A 22,171-nucleotide genomic window follows, 5' to 3' on the forward strand; every position below is an offset into this window, starting at 1 on the left:
ATAGATATATAATCAGCCAACATTTATATTACTTAGTTTGCAAAGGGCTTTACATACAACATTCTCCAACCCAATCCACCCCATTCCTATTATTTGATATCCTATCCAAACATCAAGGCCCAATTTCAATACCACATCCTCTACAAATCCTTCCCTGAACTTTAATCAGGGGGCAGCTAGGTGGTGCAGTGGATAGAGCACCAGCCCTGAAGTCAGGAGAACCTGAGTTCAAATCCGGCCTCAGACCAAACACTTGACACTTACTAGCTGGGTGACCTTAAGCAAGTCACTTAACCCCAACTGCCTTTTAAAAAAAAAATTTTAATCAGAAATGGTTACTTTTTTCTCTGAATTCTTAAAACGCTTTGTCAACATTTCACTTAAGTACTCAATACTTTCTACCTTTAATTTTATTAACTAAATACAATAATATCCTTGATGAGGCAAAAATTAGTCCATATCTTTATACTTCTCTCAGCACCACGAGTTTCCAAAGAATTAAAATTGAGAATCCCCCCAAAGTCAAAAGAAAGCAAAGAAAACCTAAGCAAGAAGAATGAGTGTGTACGTGTGTGTGTGTATATATATATATATACACACACACACGTATGTATATGTATACATATACATATACATACATACAATCAGAAAGAAATTATAACCAGAAGAGAAGACAGATTGGTCACATAAGAGTGAGAAATAACAGACAGAAAGTCTGTGTGTCTTGAGGGTATCCATGCACTGTCATGAGGTCAAGAGGAAAGTATATAGTATATTGGGTAGAACTCTGATATTTAATTCGTGTGATGAAAAGTTACTCAAGATGAGAAGGCATGAATGGGTTGCAATATATGGCATTAGATGGAGCTCTCATACTGAAGAGATAACAGATCCATCTAAATATTTCCTTTAGCACTTAAGTCTTATACATAATATAAGACAATGAACAACAGAAATCAAAACTAAGAGAAGAATACTTCCAAGTTCAGTAATTTATCACTGAAAATGGCTAATCAATAGATGCTAGAAAAATCCTAGTTGTCAGTTTAAAGTTCTAATAGTGCCACCTAGTGGATATAACAAGCTTCTAGCATTTATAAAAAGTTTATTAAAATACTTTGCTATTTTAAAATATACCTTGAGAAGGTCTTGGGTTTGAAATTTCTTTTAACATAGAAATAAATAATTCACATTTTAATGCTACTAAATAATATTTCTTTGTAAACTAATCAACCAAAGTTTCTTACTACCCCTTGAAAGCAAGAAAAATAAAGTGGCATCAAAATAATTTAAAAAGTAAATAGCTTAATACTAATATGATTAATTTCCAAACCAAAATAATATTAAAATTTTGATATTCATGTCCCTAGAGAGATGTCTTAATAGAAAAGGTATCCATCATAACAGGATGATTTAACTACAGTCCAGCTTGGAGACAGAAAAATATACTACATGCTCTCTTACAGTCCCATCTAGTCCCACAGTTACATAATTTTTTAATAAAAGCTAAAAGATACTATCTTTGAAATAAATATCTTCATTTTCAAGGCTAATTCGTATGACAAACTAGTAGCTCCTTTCCAGGCATTGCAATGTGTCAATGGGTACTTTGGGAGTTTTTAATCTACAATTTATGGGCCAAAAGACAGGCAGGCTTTGCTGTACCAATAGCTATTTAAGTGCATTCACACTTAAAGTATGCTTATTACAAAGTTAAAAGAGTAAGTCCCATTTATGTAGCTGTTACGATCATCTATTTTCCCTAGCCTTTGTTTTGATGTATGCACCTGGAAAATGTCCTTTCCAAAAATGCAAAGGAAGTCAAGTAATGTACTGGAGAGAGGAAATGACACAAGTGAACAGATGAGATTATAGAGACATCAAAGGCTCTGATAACAAGGCCAGCATGACAATAAAGCAACCTATAACCTTAAAGCAACCAAACAGATGAGGGAAAATGTGTCAAGAAGCACCATTCCCATGTTTCATTCCTATCACAGCTGCCTAATTTCCACAAGTCACGCAGGTAACTTTGTAGTTAAGTTCAATTCTACAGAAAGGAAAAGGCTGGTAATGAAAATAAGATGACATAATGAATTTATCTTTGAATTGTACCTTTAAAAATATCACAAGTTATACATTCTTGAACTCTCCAAGTGGTGGTTTTGTTCCACTGTGAAAATAGGGTGAACAGCAACTCCGTATTTTTTATATGTAAAATTATTTCTAAAAGTTGATGACTATGAAACTATGAATTGGTGTCCCTTAGTACAATGATTTCCTATTAAATTATAAAAACCAACATTTGTCCTAACGTCTACCTTTAAGTCCCAGAAACAGGCTAGGGAGGCCAAGAAAAATCCAAAAGCGGCTCTATTCTCAAGGAATTTACACTCCATCAAGAGGAAACAACATGAACAAAAATAATTAAGGATAAAATATATAGAGTACATACAAAGTAACTTGGGGGGGTGGCACACTAGAAACTCTGAGGATCAGTTCATGTAAGAGCTTTTGCTTTCAAAATTCACTTTTTGCTAAGTTAAACAGGAGCTTAAACGTTCAATAAATACTTTTTGATGAAGGAAATTATCAAATATGAGAACCTACTGAAGGGAAAAGTTCTTTTGTGGTCCATAATTCCTTCCAAATTAATACTAAAAATATACTCTGTTATACATACAAAATTATTACTTTATGTATACACACACATACCCACAACTTCAACCTGTACCAGTTTGACAAAAACAGAATACGCTAACAAGATAATAAATAGTAATGATACAACAAAGGGCTAAGATGTAAGAGAACTGAATCAGTTAAATAATGAAGTATAGGACCATGAGAAACCTTACAAGATCTTCTCCATTGCTAATTTTTAAAATAATTTTTAAAAGACAAGTACAAACCTCTCAATTTCACTAGTTGGTATGCTTTCTTCAGAGAACTTTCATTTTAAGATAAAATAGTACCTATTGATTTCATCTGTTTTAAAACACGACCACAAATAATGTTCCATTAGCCTCAAGCATCTGTTCTCTGAGCATGATACAAAGGTAATCTACTTTCCTTATATTCTAACTAGGCACTGAGAGTCCTTGAAACAGAAGAATGCATGGTAAGGTTAGCCAGGCATATATTGGCTTATCCCCTCTTGCTCAATCCATCTGCATACTCAATCAAAAATATGAAAAATCATAATCTACCTTCAAAAGACCATTTACAATACTTCACCCAGTAGGAATCGCTCTGGAGAAAATTACAGCTTTGCCTCTAAACCCAAACCACTCATTGTTGCACTCATTCCTGTACTATTCTCTTCCACTGCCCTGCACACCTGTGGGGCTTGGCTAACTGATGGCTTTTCTGTTCTTCTGTTATTGGACGCCCTTTCCCTCTCATTTCTCTGGAATTTGTAGACCTTTGAGTCTGAGAAGAAATCTTTCACTTGCCCATTATGCCAGATAATCTCAGGACATTTAAAAGCCATTTGACGCTTTCACATAAAACAGAATTTGCAGGCCACCTGATGCTTCTATTTGTATTTGTCAACTGAGAATCTTTCAGGAGGATTAGTTAGTCAAAAGCCATAAAGACTCGGAATGCATTACAGAAGTGCATTTAACATCATTTCCAGAAGCATTTTTTCATACCTCATGAATCCCAGTGTTATTTGAGGGAAGTAAGAGTTAGAAAGATTTAAACCAAACTATATGTACTAATGGGGGAAAAATGTCACTATGAGCAGTGAAAATTAATAACCCTTTTTCTTTTCTTCTTCAGTATTCTGACCCAATTTTCTCCTTGTCATAATTTATTCCTACATATACATTTCAGTCTTAGAGACACAGCCCTAATTCAGGAAAAACTTTTCATCAATCTCAAGCACAAATACACATCACTTGCCTTGGAGTATGCTCCCTAACCTCTTTTCCAAGATGGCCTCCTCATCAAAGTGAGCTACTGCTACACTTTAAAAGTCTATTCCCACAGCTTCATAGAAACCTGAAAGACTTTATGAAACAATGCAAAGTGAAATAAGAACAATTTATACAATGACAAAATAGTGTAAAGGCAAACAGCTTTGAAAGATTTAAGAACTGTGATCAACACAAGGACCAAGCGCAATTCCAAAGAACTCATAATGAAACATGCTGCCCAACTCCTAATACAGAAGTGAAGGGTAAGAGTGCAGAAGATTACTTCCAATATATCTTGCCTATATCTTATCTATACATTTGCTTGTTGTCTCCACTATTAGACTGGGAGCTCCTTGAGGGCAAGTACTGTGTTTGCCTTTCTTTATATCACCAAGACTTAACACAATGCTTGGCACACAGTAGGTGCTTAATAAATGCTTGCTGACCTTACACAGCTACTTCAATTATCTCAAATATTCAGTGGCTCCCTATTACTTTTAGAAGTTAAAATACAAATATGAGTGAGCCTGGCATTTAAAGCCTTCCAAAATCTGACTCCAACTCTATATTCAGACTTATTTCTTTAGTGCCCCTTCACACACTCTACATTCCTGCCAAACTGGCAAACTACGTGATATTTCCCAAACTCAGCACTCCCTCTCTAATTTCAATGCCTTCACACAGGCTATCCCCATACATGAAAACATTTCCTCACCTCCACATTTCAGACTGCTTCACTTCTATTTAAGGCTACCTTATGTGCTACCTACTTGAAAATCGTTGCTGATCAGCTGAGTTGCTAGTGCTCTCTCCCTATTCAATGGCCTTATATTTACTCAACTTAGGGTACATGTCATATCCTCCCCAGGATCATGTAAGCCCCTTGAAGGCAGAAATCATTCCATTTTTGTCTTGGTATGCCCAGCCCCTTAACGATGTCTTGCATATAGTAGCTAATACTGAATTGTGTCTGAAAAGCAACTGAGTTAATTTCAAAATGGCTTACCACCAAATTGACTATAGTGTGATATTTTTTTTTGGCAACAGCAATTCTTGAATACTTTCCATTGAGTAACAGGAAAATATGAAATATTTCATTGAACGACTACCTGCACTGACGAAATTACAAATCCTTCCATATGTTACATATCCTTAAGTAAAGAGAGGCAGCATGGCATTGTAGCTACAGAGTTGGCCTCAGAATCAAGAAGACCCGGGTTCCCACTTCTGACGCATACTGGCTATTTAACTTGTTGGTGACTAACACAAGTGTCTAAGATTATAAGTTTCAGAGCAGTTTACTATATACACTGGTACACCCCTATTCCTCCAAAAAAAACTGAAAAATATAAAATTATTACAAGAAGTTTATTTGAAATAATAGTCTACAAACCCAAGACAAACATTCAAAATGCCATTTTATATTAGCTTGCAGTCATATAGGGCTCTAAAATTTACAAAGTGCTTTCCTCAAAAATATCCTTTTAGGAAGGGTATTAACTCTATTTTACAACTGAGGAAACTGGCACTCAGAAAGGTCAAGTGAATTTTCCAAGGACTCTCTAAGAGTCGGAATCAGGTCTCAAATCCAGTTCTTGTAACATTGGTCCAGTTACTAAATAGCTTCTCACATTTATGATCCTAAGGCATGCAAAGAAGGAACTCAAGAAGACCTAAGTTCTAATCCAGCCTCAGACACTTACCAATTGTATGACCCTGGGCAAGTCACTTAATCTTTGTTTGCCTCAGTTTTCTCACTTGTAAAACGGGAATAATAATAGCACCTATCTCCCAGGGTTGTTGCAAGGATCAAATAAGATAATAATCATTACATTAAATCAAAGTTTTTGCACAAAGCCAATGCAACCAAGATTAGAAGGAAAGTAGAAAACTGAGAAAGAATTTTTACAACCAGTATCTCTGATAAGGGCTTCATTTCTAAAATATATAAAGAATTAAGTCAAATTTATAAGAATACAAGTCATTTTCCAATTGATAAATGGTCAAAGGATATGAACAGGCAGTTCTCAGATGAAGAAAATAAAGCCATCTACAGTCACATGAAAAAATGCTCTAAATCACTATTGATTAGAGAAATGCAAATGAAAACAACTCTGAGGTACCACATCATACCCATCAGACTGGCCAACATGACAAAACAGGAAAATAATAAATATTGGCGAAGAGGTGGGAAAATTGGAACAATGATGCATTGTTGGTGATGTGAAATGATCCAACCATTTTGGAGAGCAATTTGGAACTATGCCCAAATGGCTATAAAACTGTGCACACCCTTTGACCCAGCAATAACACTTGTAAGTCTGTATCCCAAGGATATCATATAAATGGGGAAAGGATCCACATGTACAAAAATATTTATAGCAGCTCTTTTTGTGGTAGGCAAGAATTGGAAATTGAGGGGATGCCCATCAATTGGGGAATGGCTGAACAAGTTGTAGTATATGAACGTAATGGAATACTATTGTGCTATAAGAAATGATGAGCAGGCAAACTTCAGAAAAACCTGGAAAGACTTACATGAACTAATGCTGAATGAAGGGAGCAGAAGCAAGAGAATGTTGTACACAGTAACAATCACATTGTGCGATGACTAATATTGACAGACTTAACTCTACTCAGCAATGCAAGGATCTAAGATATCTCCAAGGGCCTCATGATGGAAAATGCTATCTACATCCAAAGAAAGATCTATGGAGTTTGAATGCAAATCGAAACATACTATTTGCTATTTTTTTTCCTTCTGTGTTTTGTTTCCTCTTTCTGGTGGTTTCTCCTATTGGTTCTAATTCTTACTTACAACACTACTAATGTGAAAATATGTTTAATAGGAATATATATGTATAGCCTATATCAGATTGTGTGCTGTCTTGGGGAGGGAGGTGGGGAGGGAGGCGGAGAAAACTTTAAAATTCAAAAGCTTATGGAAGTGATGGTGGATAAATCAAAATAAATTAATAAAGTTTTAAAAAAATCATAAAGCTCATAGCACAGTGCCTAGCACATAGTAAACTCTATATAAATATTATCTATTACTATTATTAGAGAGATTTTAGACCAGTTGTAAACTTAAGATTTTCCAAAGGCTAAAAGAGCAACACTACATATCACTTGAAGAAAATATTTATGAAAATTAGAAATGGTGAGGGATTTATGAAATTAAATACTCTCAAATACCTGGATTCAGCTTCGCTTTGCAAGGTCAGACACTAGATTTATGCTTATGATTTACAAATTTCTCAAATTAAAACCACAATATCTCTGAAAAGTCGTCTACTAACCTTCAGTACTATAGTCAGAAAAACTGTCAATGAGGGAATCTGTGTAAGGTTCAGCAGGGCCAATCAATTCAGAACCATCATGAACTTCTCCACCCTGAAAAAAACACATGGTCATTTTATATTCCAGATGTGAAAATGATTATCTTGGAGACTCAGAGCTCCACACACTCCTTCCCCCGGCCCCCTTCTCCAAAGTTCTTCAGTAGGAAATTACTGATAATAAGATTGCATTGGAAGCTGCTCAGGCTTGGGTGGAGACAGATTTCTTCTGCCTGGATAGAACAAAGTATTTCCTCTATCAGGAGTTAGAATAATGGCAGAGTGATATCAGCCCCTTTTAAAAGGGTATATAAACTGGGCACCCCAACCCCCAAATCGAGCCAGTTCTGGACTGTAACTCCCATGCAACGCATGTCAAGCCAGCTTGGGAGAAATTAAACATAGACACACAACCTCTTTCATTTGTTCTTCTTAGAACAAACTCTGTTTTCGGGGTTGACACAGGTCAGTTAAACATAAAATAGAAAATTAGTAACAAATAAATCATGGCTGCCACAGCTATGATACAAGAGCAAAAATATTAAACGGCTACTGAATAATAAATTTAGTAAATTTATTTTTAAAATTCAAAATACAACATATTTCATAACAATATGTAGCTTACTTCATGGGAATTATTACTTCAGGATTAACAAGCATGTGAGAGCCAGCTAGGTGGCCCAGTAGATAGAATGCCAGGCCTGAAGTCAGGAACGAAGCTTCCTGAGTTCAAAAATCTGGCCTCAAACACTTACTAGCTATGTGACCCTGGGCAAGTCACTTAACCCTGTTGGCCTTAGGTCCTCATCTTGTAAAACGAGCTGGAGAAGGAAATGGCAAACCACTCCAGTGTCTTTCCCAAGAAAATCCAAATGGGGTCCTGAAGAGTCAGACACAACTGAAATGACTGAACAACAACCACAAACATGCATGTGGGTAGAAATGGGAAAGGAAAACCTATGATGAGATATATTTATCCAGGAAACCAAGCTTGTTGAAAAAATTTTTATCATAACAAATCATCTGTGAGTTCTAATTGTAATCAGTTAAGAATAAACTAATATATTGTTGGTAGTGGTGTGAATTGTTCAAACAATTCTACAAAGTAATTTGGGATAATTCTAAAGTATATATGAGTATGTGTGTATATATATATGTGTGTATGTATGTATGTATGTATGTATGTATGTATAATAAAAATGTCCACATCTTTTGACCCAAGGATCCCACTGTTAGGCATATACCTTAAGTAAATCAAAGATAGAAAGGCCCCATATATAACAAAATATTTATAGCAACATTTTTTGTAGTAGGAACTAGAAACTAAGTAGATGCCCATCAAATGAGGCATGGCTAAAGAAACTGCTATATATAAATAGAATATTGTAGCACCTTATGAAATGATGAACATGAATACTGAAAAAGATAGAATTATACAGAATATCCCAAAAAGTCTTAGTTATTGTTTTAAGCTATTAGAACTATTTAAACTATTAAAAGCATAAAACTGTGCTCAGACTTTGTAAATTGAAAAAAAAAATGAATGCTGTGTAATTATGATGGCCAAACCTGGCCTGAAGAATAGATGAGAAAATGCACCTCCACCTCCTTTGTTTATACAGTTAGAGAAATGTGGGTGTAAGACAATGAACATAAAGTCAAACTCAGTTTTTAATGTTAGTTCTGCTAAAAGAAGTTTTTTCCTCTTTTAAATCTGTTACAGGAGATGGCTCACTGGGTAAGAGAAAAGGAAGGAATATATTTGGAAACCATGGTGACATAAACAAAAGATATCAAAAAAACATTTTAAATAATAAATCTATGTTATTCAAAAATTTTAAATGTCATCAACTTAGAAGAGTTCTTTCCCTTCAGTCGGCCAATAAACATTTATTAAGCACTTATTATGTGACAGGCACTGTTACAAAAGAGGCAAAAGACAATCCCTACCCTCAAGAAACTCAAAGTCTAATGGGAGAGACAACAAGCAAAGAAATATGTAAAAATAAGCTATATACAGGATAAATAGGAAATAATTAACTGAGAGAAGGCACAGGTAAAAGATAAGATTCTAATTAGGACCTGAAGTAAGCCAGGGAAGAAGGAAAATGAAGACGATGAAGGAGAGTTCCAAGAACCTTGCAGCCAAAGAAAATGCCCAGAGCCAAGATATGGAATTTCTCATTCACAGAACAGTGAAAAGACCAGTGTCACCAGATCACAAGGTGTAAGAAAACAAGAAAGGTAAAGGGAAACTAGATTATAAAAGGCTTCAAACACCAAACAGAAGATTTTTTTTATTCTCGATTGATTGAACGACTGAAACAAAATAAAAATTACAATACTACTTAAATTAACTTATTGAGTATCATGCCAACCAAAGTACCAAAAACAATGTTTTCAGGGGCAGCTAGGTGGTGCAGTGGATAGAGCACAGGCCCTGAAGTCAGGAGTTCAAATCCGCCTTCAAAACAAACACTTGACACTTACTAGCTGAGTGACCCTGGGCAAGTCACTTAACCCCAACTGCCTAAAAACAAACAAACAAAAAACAAACAAAAAAAAAAATTTTTCATTTGGAAGATTACTTTATGGATCTAGACAAATCATAACAAAATTAATCTAGAAGAAGAAAAGGTCAAGAATCTCAGGAAGGGAAATGGGGAAACAAGGGGACCTAGTTGTACCAGATATCAAATGATACTACAAAGAAGTAATCATCAAAACTATTTGGTAGTGGCTAAAAAGCTAGAAAAGTTGAGCAGTGCAAAAGATTATACATAGAAAACAGAGAAATAAACAGAGTAACAAAGGATTCAATAAACTCCAGACCTCCCAACTAATGGAATAAGGACTTATTTAGTGTTGTGGGCCAGGACACTGGTGGAACTCGGCAAACAAATTAATCCTCCACACTCCCACAATACCAACTGGCATTGTTGTGAGCAAGGAAGCAAAGGTATAGATCTGAGCCAACTGGGAGTTAACTTTTCCCTCAAATGAAATGACATGGGACTCAGCTGTAGGTCCTCTGGAAAATTTTTAGAATTGTAGGGGGAAGCTTGAGACACCAGAGAACTTCCCTGTAAACTGATTTTTAAAGTCACTGCCAGAGATTTTTTTTCATCCTGAAATTCTTTTAACAGCCTTAGGAACTGCTTCTATCAAAGCACATTTGTTACATGTTTTTATCAAAAGTATCTTTGTTTAACAAATTAGGAATCACGTTCAACAAAAATGGGATGGGAAAACTAGAATGCAGGCTGGCAGAAATTAGGTTAAGACTCGACAATCAATTCCAAACAAATAGGTAAGCTCTGTATAAAAGGTCACATCATCAAGTTGGAAGATCAGAAAAGTAGATACTTTTTACAAGTATGGATAAGGGAAGAGTGAGTTCTTGATGACACACGGGATGGAGAGGATCACAGAACACCAAGTGGACAATTTTGATTATATAAAATTAAGCATCTGAAAAAAACTGATGCAAGTAAAATTGAAAGGGAAAACTTCTTGATAGAGAAGTGATGAATTCAAGATATAGAATGAGATAAACATTTTCAGACTCAGCCAATATGAGAATTTGTTTTATTTAACCATGGGGGAAAAATAGGAACCACAATTATTTTTGCAACATCCTGATGCAGAAATACCTGAACCACCTACTGACCTAATAGTGGAAAGTAAAAAGAAATAACATATAACAAACTATGTAAAGTAGATAGTCTCATCCATTGTTGGAACAACTACTTCTTGTCCTGGAATAAAGACTCCTGAAATCTTGTCTTGTTTTGTTTTGTTTTGTTTAAAAGGACTTCTTTCACAATTGTAAAAGTATTTGGTCACCTCCCCTTGTCTCCTACCTTAAACAGATAATGTCTTCTCATCATGAGAACGAATCCTGTCAGCTACATGGCAAATATTCCTCCAAAAGTTCCTTTTTCTCCCTTGAATTATTTCCCCTTCCTCTTGCCACTCCCCACCCCCCACCACCACAAAAGGTGCTGTTAATCTATCCTAAATTGCTGGAGAATGTTGCTGATTGGCTATGTACCATAAGTGGGCCAGAAGTTATAAAAAACTAAACGTATTTGAAAAAAACAGAAGGTACTATTGGTAGTTTTCCTTAGTTTTCCTTCCTGCTGAGAGGTATGTCTCTCCTGAGAGGCACCATTCCAATTATGTATATTTGTGACAAAAGGTTTGTTTTGCTCTTTTGGGGCAGGGGGGAGGTGGGGGTAGGAGTGATTTGTGGCTCCTTGCTCCAGAGGGCAAAGGAATAGAGATAGAAATATTTTTTAAAATGGCAATCACTGAGGCATCTTTTTTATTTTTTGAGGGAGAGAAGAATAACGAAAAGAAGGCCAAAAAAGGAGGACATCTTTGAAAATTACTGGTTGGGGGCAGTTAGATGGCCCAAGGGATAGAGCACTGGCTCTGGAGTCAGGAGGACCTGAGTTCAAATCCAGCCTCAGACACATAGCACTCACTAGCTGTGTGGCTCTGGGCAAGTCACTTAACCCCAATTGCCTCAGCAAAAAAATAAAATAAAATAAAATAAAATAAATTACTGGTTGATCTTATTATACACTTAAAAAGAAAAGCAAATGGTCAGTAATAGGGACTACCAGTTTCATGGATAATTTTTTTTCTGTTCTACTATATACATGCAAATGTCCATTCTATGTGCTATCAGTTAAGAATAAAAGAAAATATAAAATTAGAAGGGAAGCAGTGTACTAGAAAAAACCTTTGCATCTTGTTTCTTTGATAAAGGTCTGATATCTAAGATATATAGAGAACTAATTTAAATATACAAGAGCCATTCACCAACAGATAAATGGTCAACAGATATAACCAGGCTTTTCTAGCAGAAGCAGGAATACAATTTATATAATAACTCCAACATTGTAAAGAGAGACAATGCTGAATGACTTAAGTAAGAATCCTGATCAATAAAATAACCAATAGTGACTCCAAAGAACTAATGATGAAGCAAGCTAAGCAATATGGATTCAATATGCAGAATGAGACATGTGTTTTCTGATATGGTCAATGTGTAAATTTGTTTTCTTTGAATGGGTTTCTTTGATTCAATGCAAGTTTTTACTTTTGTTTCAAATTCAGGAATGTGGGAATAAGTCAGAGAGCTATGAATGATAATGGTGTCTGTCAACTAGAGAATCACAAAAATGAAAAATTATTCTTAAAAAAAAAAGGAAGAAATTCTAAGGATGGCAGTGTTCCCCAGAAGCGTTATTTATCTATCCGAAATTGCTATAGAATACTGCTGATTGGCTATGTACTCTAAGAAGGTCTGAAATGTTACAAAAATCAACTTATTTAATACAAAAGAAAATTAAAATACCAATGATACATTTTGTAGAATTCGAAAAAATGATAATAAAATATACAGAAAAAGAAAAAGAACATAAGTCCCCTCAGGACTATTTTTACCTTCCTTTGAATTCCCACTGCTTAGGTTAGCACTGTACCTGGTACAAAACAAACATGTGTTGACTAATTGACTCTCTTTTCCCAATTAGAAGTTTTCGTATTACTTTACATTTTGAAGAGGGCTGAAACACTGGCTAAATGTCTTTATTTTTTCCACTTCCTTAGCTGGGTCTTTTGGGAACTAAATTGGAATATTTTGCTCATTTATCAAGAAGTAACTAAGACAATATGACTGATGCATATGTAAAATTAGAATTACAAAGATCTTAGCATATATAGAGAACTATTTCATGAAATAATCAATGTACCTCCAAGATCAAACTATTTTTAAATATTTGAACAGGAAACAATTATAACTTACACATTAGAGCTAAGAGAGATAAAAGTCATCTATTGCAACTCCCTCATTTTTTACAGATGAAAAAACAGATGCTAAAGGAGGTAAAATGATTTGTCCAAAGCTACATGTAACCAGTAGCAAATGGCAGTCAGAATTTGAACTAAGGCCTTCTGACTGCAAGTCTAATGCACTTTTCAGGGGACCATCTTGTCTTAGAAACTGTTGTTGTTCATCCTTCGTTTTCAAAGAGGACCAATGACATCACAGGGTGACATCTTTCCTTTCAAGTGAACTGGATTTAAGTGAGGCAAAGCTGCACAAAGTCATCAGTCTCATTCTCTCTTCCAAAGTCATCGAAGTCCAGTGGCAAGACAAAAGTCAAGACAACTAGCAATGGCCCAAGATGCAGTGGATGACCTTGATGTCTTCAATGCCTGATCAAGCTCTAAGTGTTCCACAGAACCTGCTTTAGCTGCCTTCATGGCCATTGGAACAAATTGGTCTTATCTGTACATTCTGTTGGGGAATTCTTCACATGCTTGGAATGGATAGAGCACCAGGCCTGGAGTGAGGAAGACCTGAGTTCAAACCAGGTCTGAACAAGTCATGTATTTTGTCTGCCTCGGTTTCCCCATCTGTAAAATGGGGATAATACTAGCATTTACCTCCCAAGTCTATTGTGAGGATCAAGTAAAATAATAATTGCAAAGCACCTAGCAAAGGTCTGGCACTAAATAAATTTTAGCTATAATTATTATTAGTAGTAATAACTTTCTTCAACAATAATGATGATAAACCTTAGATGAGATATAAAACTGGGAAAGACATACACGTCAAAAGGGTCAACCACTGTGATGGAAGAGATACAAAGCAAAGTTCAAGTTGAAGAAGGATATTCATGACGAACGATCCCCAAATGAAATGTCTTTCAATGAAGATGGCAGTGTGCTGATTGTATCTAGCCCCACCCAGAATACTGCAGAGACTCCTGGAAGAGATTTGTGATCACTAAAAGGGCTTTGGCCCAACTATCCACACAAGAAAGACCAAGCAAGTGAAGAATGTCTACTGCCCCATTTATAACAGACATCTGAATGGACAACCTATAGAGCCTGTCCACTGGTATGTCTATGTAGGACAACAAAGATAGAAAATTACAAAGTTACAAAGGGAGATGAGAACAAACTGGATGTGACCCTAAGCTTCACATGAAAGTAGAAATCCATCTTTTTTAACACCAACCTTCCCTCTCCATTTCACTCTACTTACCAGCTCTAGCTTTGAGAATAGTAATCAAATCAACATAACCATTCTTGGAAATGGCATTGCAATCAATTGCCCTATGACTCAATTACCATCCCTCTGAACTTCCTGTCCAAACCACTTCTCCTTGGCCCCCGTTTCATTATATATGTTGTCTTACCTTATTAGGATGTAAGCTTCTTGAGGGCATGGACTATCTTGCTTGCTTGTACTGTATCCTCTGCACACAGCATAGTGCCTGGCACACAGTCAGCACTTAATAAATGCTTTTCCCTTCATTCCCTTCAGTCACCATATGGCACTGATACATGGAATACGAAACTATCCAACAAATTAAAAATGAAAATCACCAGAGTAAAAGAGGGGCACATGGTGTGTATAAGCTGGCTACAACATATAATCAATCAGGAACTCTTAAGAACCAGAGTAAAGTATGTTATGAAAGAATCATACGACAGGAAGAGAAGTCAGGCTAGTCAGGTGGTGAGGATACAAGACAAGTGGTCAACCAGACATCCACCAGGACTCAAAAATGTCAGGAGAAATTGAGGAAGACCTCTAGTACGCTGGGGAGCTTCCTTGTGGGGAACTCACAGAAGGGCAAGAACATGAGTGCCACAGCTATGTGTAGTTTCTAGTCTTCATTGTTCAAAAGAACTACCAAATTCAGTGAGATCATGAATCCATTTGAGTACAGGAACATAAAACAATGTCATGAGAAGTAAGTGGTAAAAAGAGTTAAAGATTCACAATTATACAGGATGTCCCAAAAGTCTCAGTGAAGTTTTAAGCTATTAAAGGTCAAAATTGCCCTAAAACTTTTGGGACATCCTGTCTATCACCATATCTTAAAACATATTAAAGGAATTTCACTTCAAGACACTTAAAAGTTTTTATATCTAATGACCTTTTTGGCTGACACATCTTTACATTATCTTCCATTTTTGAAACGATAAGAATGACCATTCTTTCCTTGTATAACAACACTATTAGACCAAATTTTGATGAGGCTGACAATGACCATGCAGTGCTTTTTACCCCCAAGAGATGCATATTATTTCAGGGAAAATATATATATAACAATGACTAGATAAATTAAAAATTAAAACAATGAAATAGCTAAAATGCATTAAGATGGTTTCAGTTATAAGACGGTCAGACCAGACGATCTCTAAGGACTCTTCTACCTATAAAAACTTCTATGGTCCTATAAGCTTATGAAATGTTTCTCAATAACTGCTAAACATCTACTTCAAATACTGTTCATTCCAAACTGTACCACTTTGAAAAATTAGCATTGAAATTCAAAAGGAATAGCAATTAGGATTTCACTGTTAGAGACCTTAAGAAAGTTCCTTCTAATAAGTCAAGTTCGTACCTCCTCTGCAACTTACAGTCTGAGAGAGTTGCCTAGAGCACTAAGAATGTGAGTGACTTACCTAGAGTCACACAATTTGAAGAACTGAAGAAAAAAAAAGAAAGAAAGAAAAATTAATGGAAATCATTTTCCATTCATTGTTCAAAAGAACTTCCAAATTCAGTGAGATCATGGATCCACTTGAGTACAGGAACATAAAACAATGTCATGAGAAGTGATAAATGGAAAAGAATGGAACAATGAAGACTAGAAACTACACATAGCTGTGGCACTCATGTTCCTGCCCTTCCAAATATTTCCAAAAAATTAAAAACTACAAAGTGTTAGCTTCCAAGTTTTAAAATGTTTTGGATACATGAGAAAATAATATAAAGTGTTTAATAAGTTATAACAGACCTTAAAAAAATCTTCAAGATGTTTACTAGAATAAAGAGCTGGGATATTGGCAGAGAACTGTAAAAGATCTTCAGCACACTGTCTTCTCTCTTCAATCACTGTTTCATCAAATCTCCCTGAAATAGCAATAAGAATTACGAGTTTAGAAAGAATGAGCAGTACTGGTTTACAATAAAGGTTCAGGATAAACATCTCTGTTCAGTAGTAGATATAGCAGCAAATTTAATGCTGTGGCTTATAGACCTCTGTACTTGCCTCCAAAACTTAAGTCTGGCAGTCACAATAAGAATGAATGGTATTCCCAACAAAAGACGACATGAGGGATTGTCCTTGAGAAAGCAAGAGATAGATACAAGCCTTTTTAAAATGCCACCTAGCTGTATGGCCTTGGACAAATCACTTCACTCTAATGAGTCTCAGTTTCTTAATTTGTAAAATGAGGATGGCAATATCTATCCTCCTTACCTCACAGAGATGCTGTGAGGATCAAATGAGATAAATGATATGTTAAGTTCTTTGTAAACTTAAAGGTAAAAGGTGCTAAAAATAATTGTCAGCCTCATAATTATCCTCAACATCATCAAAGTAAGCAACATATACAGAATAAGATCTGCTGATGCAACAATTCTTATGGAAAGGGAAACAACCAATCAACAAGTATTAAGCTGTACTATGGGCCAGACACTGTGCTAAGCACCGGAGATACAAATGTAAAGAAGGAAACAGTCCCTGCTACAAAGAGTTTACATTCTAATGGGAAGACCATGAGCAAGCCATTTAACCTGTTTTCCTCAGTTTCCTCATCTGTAAAATGGGGATAATAATAGCACCTACCCCATAGGGTAATAGTAGTATTACTATGACCATTTATGATGAGAGTTTTGGATAAATTCATTTATTAAAAAAATTAATGAAAAGAAACTACATTAACTGCTGAATTTTAAAAGATCAAATAAAATAAATCGCTAGAAGATTCTTGTTTCTAATGCTAGTTTTTAAACACTAAAACTTGCCAACCAGGGGAGGAAACACCATTCCATCACACTCCCTTTACCACTCCCCTATCAAGACTTGCCCTGCCTGCCTGGGGAGAAGAGAAAGGTCATTCCATGGCACTCCTTCCACAGCTCTCTAGGCTTGGCCTGATAGCCTGGCTGAGCAAGAAGCATCATTCCATTGAGTTTCCTCCACTAGTAACCTGCCTAAGCCTGCTCCCAGATGAGTACCACCTCTTTCTTCCAGCTATACACTGCTGCCTAATGCCCTGAAAAGGTTCCCCCCAAGGTCAAATTCTGAGGAATACTGATAACCTACCTGAATTCATTCCTCAATGATTAACATATTCCTACTCTGTAAGACCCTCACCACTAAGTGATTTTAAACCCCAGATAGCATTATTCCAACCCAGTTTTTGTCCCTAACTGCCCACAACCTTATTTCCATTCCCTTCAATCCAATCCCCATAATTTTTTAAGTTAGCAAGACACAGCCATATCATTCCAGTGGTAGATAAGGGTTAACAGTGGTCATTTAAAATGCTGATCCTTTAACATAATCAAAACTCCACTTAAACAGCAGCAACAACATGAGAAATCAAAGGACTATTAATAGTTGCTTCTCTTAACACTGTTTTAAATTCCCATATTCAGTACCAATATGTTTTTTCCTGTGAAAAGATGGAAAAGTACAGGTAAAGGACTGAAACGGCAAAACAACACTTGTCCCAAGAGAATGTATTGTGTGTTGTTAACAACATTCTATTAAATATTCTGTGTTTGTTTTTAAAGTCATGCAACATTTTGTTTTCAAAAGCTGGTAGTAAAAGCAAGGTAAATGCAAACACTAACCCAGAAGATGTCTCAACTTTTTATTACAGTGAATCTGGAAATATGTCATCTCCATTTCACTTGGAAGTTATCATTAGGGCATTCCTTATGTTTTCTTCAGTGAATATGGATAGCAACACTTTAGTGTAGTCATCATAGTTTACCATACCTTTACGTATTAAATTTTAGTAACAACTAGTTATCAGTGAAAAAACATGATCACCAAGAAAAAGTGGCTTTATTTTTATTTTAAATCAATCAAAGCTTCAAAAGCTGATAGTAGCAACACATCTTTTTGTCCTTCAAATTCCAAAAGAACAGTGCTATTTATGTTAAATTCCTGAGAGTTTTTGTGTGGCTAATAAGATCAATGAATGACCAACAACTCTCTCCACACTGCTTACATAAAAGTCTAACTACTGTAGGTATTGGCCTGCAGAGTCCACCACAGTAATAAAATAATAAAATATTACAAATGGAATTACACAAGATAATAAAAGAGATGTACTGCTCATTTATTTAGAGTAATACCATATTTTCACTGTATAGCATACGGCCACATGGGCAAAAGTTAAAGACAATCCATAATATTGAACAATCATGGCTGAGATCCTCTAACAATTTAGAAGATACTCCCACCCTCTGAGATACCTATTGTTTCAAGATTCATCATGACTTCAAGTCAGCCAGTATTAAAGGTAAGCAAGATCCAGATAGATCATTAACAAATTAGAATAGTTCCTAAACTTTAAAGAAAATATGTTTCTGAATATTAAGATCAACAACAATTGAGAATTTTAAATTGTTATGCTAATAAGCTTTCAATAAATATGGTTTCTCCAACTACCCTCTAAAATCCTTTTAAAAAAAAAAACTACAAAGCATTTTAAATAAAAAAATCCAGTGTCTCTGTTTCTCTCAATCCATCACTGTTATTTTTCCCCTAAGATCTAAATTTAATAAATGTTATTTTAATCTATAGTTAAAAAAATATCTTGTGAACCCCCTCAATAAATTCCAGTGGCTTCCTATCATTTCTCTCTGGCACTCAAAGCTCTTCACAACTTGTGGAGCTTTGAAGAGCATTTAATGTTCTTCCTACCTTTCCAACCTTAGCACACATTCCTCTTTTCTGTGCACCTCCTTTCGTTAGGAGGATCTTGGCCATGACATGCCGCAACAATTTATATATGCAATTTGCCACACTATATCCAAAACATCCTGAAGTATTATAATAATTCTGAAAGTAAACTACAAAGAAATCTCAAAGGAGGAAAAAGAAGATAAAAACAGATCAAAATAATTGGAGAAATATTAATTGCTCATGGGTAAGCTGAGCTAATATAATAAAAATGACAATTCTACCTAAATTAGTTTACTTATTCAGTGACATACCAAACTAACAAAAAATTATTTTATAGAGCTAGAAAAAAATAACAAAATTCATCTGGAAGAACAAAAGGTCAAGAATATGAGGGGAATCGATGAAAAATGTGAAGGAAGGTTACCTAACAATACTAGATTTCAAATTATATCAAAGTGGTAATCATCAAAACAATCTGGTATTGGCTAGGAAACAGAGTGATGGATCAGTGGAATATATTAGTTACCAGGGATGGGGAACCTGTGGCCTCGAGGTCACATGTGGCCCTCTAGGTGGTCAAGTACAGCCCTTTGACTAGATTCAGCACTGTTTGGCACTTTGAAGGACAAAGAAGACATACGGTTTCTGCCCTTTAGAGTCTTATAATCTTGCCAGGGACACAAGGCATAAATGGAAACTGGAATGGATTAGTTAGTTGCAGTATCTCTTGATCTAAATCCATAAAAAGGAAACAGCAAGAGAACAAATTATACAGAGGGATTAATAGGCCAGTACTGTTTTAAAGAAAAGTATAATAGTCAAAAATTTCAAGTTTTAAAATTACCAACATACACAATGTTCTTCTAAGAAACAAGTGTAAAACATTTAAGCATCTATAAAGAAAACTACATAAAGTGAGTTTTTATAAACCACCTATTACCTAAAACATACCACCAAAGTAGAGTGAGGGAAGCCATTTCTATCATGGACATAATATCCCATACGAGGAAGAATGTTTGGTTACCTAATTACCCAAGAGATCATAACTGTTTCATTTTGGCCCCTTAGGAATGTAGTTCACTACACTACATGTACACAACAGATCAGAGCAATTTTGGTCTCCCAGACACAAATGTAAGAAAGAATTTTTTTGCATATGATTTATGTGGGGAATTAATTAAAAGAAATAGAAGTTTTAAAGGCATTAGAACAGAAGTTTAGTTCTTAAGCAGACAAATGGAATGAAACAAGAATTTACGAAGAGCCTACTATGTGCCAAGCACTGTGCTAAGAGCTTTACAAATATTATCTCATTTGATCTTCACAGTAACCCTGTGAGGTAGGTACTATTGTTCTCACAGTTGAGGAAACAGGCAAACAAAGGTTAAATGGCTTGCCCTGAGTCACAAAGTCACTGTCTGAGGTCATATTTGAATTCAGACTCCAGGTTCAGTGCCTCATCTAATTTACCACTGAGCTGCCTCTAAATGGCCGACTTATACAGAACATGTACAAAAAGTAAGCCTATACATGAAATTTTTTGTTCAACTTATTAATTTACCAGGCAAGTGAAAAATTCAGATGAATGATAATAATCATATCTATTCATTCTACATCCTCCTCTTAGAGCAGTTACACAAATAGAACAGGAATTACGCTTTGTTATACTGCCCTGAAGTACCTCATGAAGTGTTGGTATAGTGCTCAGTCATTTCAGTCTCTGTCTGACTCCTCACGTTCCCATTTGGGGTTTTTTTGGTAAAGATACTAGAGTGTTTTATCATTTCCTTCTCCACCTCATTTTACAGATGAGGAAACGGAGGCAAACAGGGTTAAGTGACTTGCCCAGGGTCACACAGCTAGAAACTGTCTGAGGCCAGATCGAAACTCAGGAAGAAGAGTCTTCCTTACTCCAGGCCTGGTGTTCTAGCCACTGCACCACCTAATTACCCTTGTGGAACCTCCAAACTAAAACACTTTCCCCAAGACTGCAGTGACAATACCCTTAAGAATGGAACAGTTCAAGAGATGTTAGAGAACAGTGCTTATTATTTGCTTTCAGCAAACATGATTTAGACACAGTTCAATACCAAGCTTCCAAATGTTCAGGAAAATTAAGACAAATAAAACCTGTCAAGTGGGCTGAGATAATTGCTCAAGCTGTGGCTGCCACTGGTGTTGTCTCATACCCCCTTGAAAATGCAGTTCCTTTCAGTCTTGACAATGTTGCAAATTCTATCCACACTTTTTTTTTTGAGGAAACACCTGTAGTTTTGCAGCTGGCTCCTAGTGAGAAAAGAGCATATATGGTGGGGAAAACAAACTCTGTGTTTAAAGACGTTTCAATCACTCTGCAGCAGCTGAACAATCACCTATTCCAGGATAACTCCATTTTCTTACCACCCTGACCCTGAACTCTCTAAGCAAGAACAATGAAGTTGATTTGCTATTTCTTTCTGAGCTACAAGTCCTACATGATAATGCAACTTTGTTGTACCAACACAAGCATCTTGCCAAAGATCATTCTCTTGACCTGTATACTTTGGAGGTGGCAGACTTTAGACGAAATTGGGAAATGCTATGGACAAGATTCTCAGCAATCCAAAGATGCTTCACAGATCCTTGCTGACTTTCTACAAAAGTCTGCAGATGAGATGTACTATCTTTATGACAGGAATGCAATAGTAGAAATAGTAACAGTAAAGATATTTCACTCTTTGTGTGAAAGAATTCTTCAGGCAAAACAATAATAATCCATACCCAGGAAATCCATACAATTATGCATATACATATAACATAGGTTACACAGTAGTCTTCAACAAAATTTTTAGATAATGTTGGGTCTAGCCTTAGCTGTGATCATCATCTCCTACAGTCTGTGGAACATGGATCCCAGAAATCACAGCATTATTTATAGGATAACAAGTCGGAACATTTGAATGGATTAATCTTTTTCTGTGCCATCCTATAAAAAGAATATGAGAAGCACCCATATTTCATCAAGATAAGTCTGTTCACATGGTTTAAAGTGGTTAGTGCATTTAAAATATATTAAAAGACTAGATTTGTTTTCTATTTTGTGTGTACTTATAACCATTTTTCAAAATGGGTAGTATTTATTATGTAAGTGCAATTGCAGCACAAAGGCTTCATCCTGCTATGTTACTAC

At 35.7% G+C, this 22,171-nt stretch overlaps 1 protein-coding gene across 6 annotated transcripts in view; it reads right to left on the bottom strand.

The window, feature by feature from the left end:
- The window catches only part of RPS6KC1 (ribosomal protein S6 kinase C1), a 200,562-nt gene that overhangs the window by 136,098 nt on the left and 42,293 nt on the right, over window positions 1-22,171 (bottom strand). For all 6 annotated transcript variants that reach the window (XR_003569901.1, XR_003569902.1, XM_027871046.1 and 3 more), the window contains 2 exons: window positions 16,093-16,208; window positions 7,220-7,313 (listed from right to left, as the gene is read on the bottom strand). Coding sequence is in view for 3 of the 6 variants with exons in the window: in XM_027871046.1 (XP_027726847.1) it covers window positions 7,220-7,313; window positions 16,093-16,208 (210 nt within the window). In the remaining 3 variants the exon portion in view is untranslated. The remainder of the gene's footprint in view (window positions 1-7,219; window positions 7,314-16,092; window positions 16,209-22,171) is intronic.

Source organism: Vombatus ursinus, unplaced genomic scaffold (genome assembly GCF_900497805.2).
Source record: "Vombatus ursinus unplaced genomic scaffold, bare-nosed wombat genome assembly UNPS02014798.1, whole genome shotgun sequence".
Lineage (NCBI taxonomy): Eukaryota > Metazoa > Chordata > Mammalia > Diprotodontia > Vombatidae > Vombatus > Vombatus ursinus.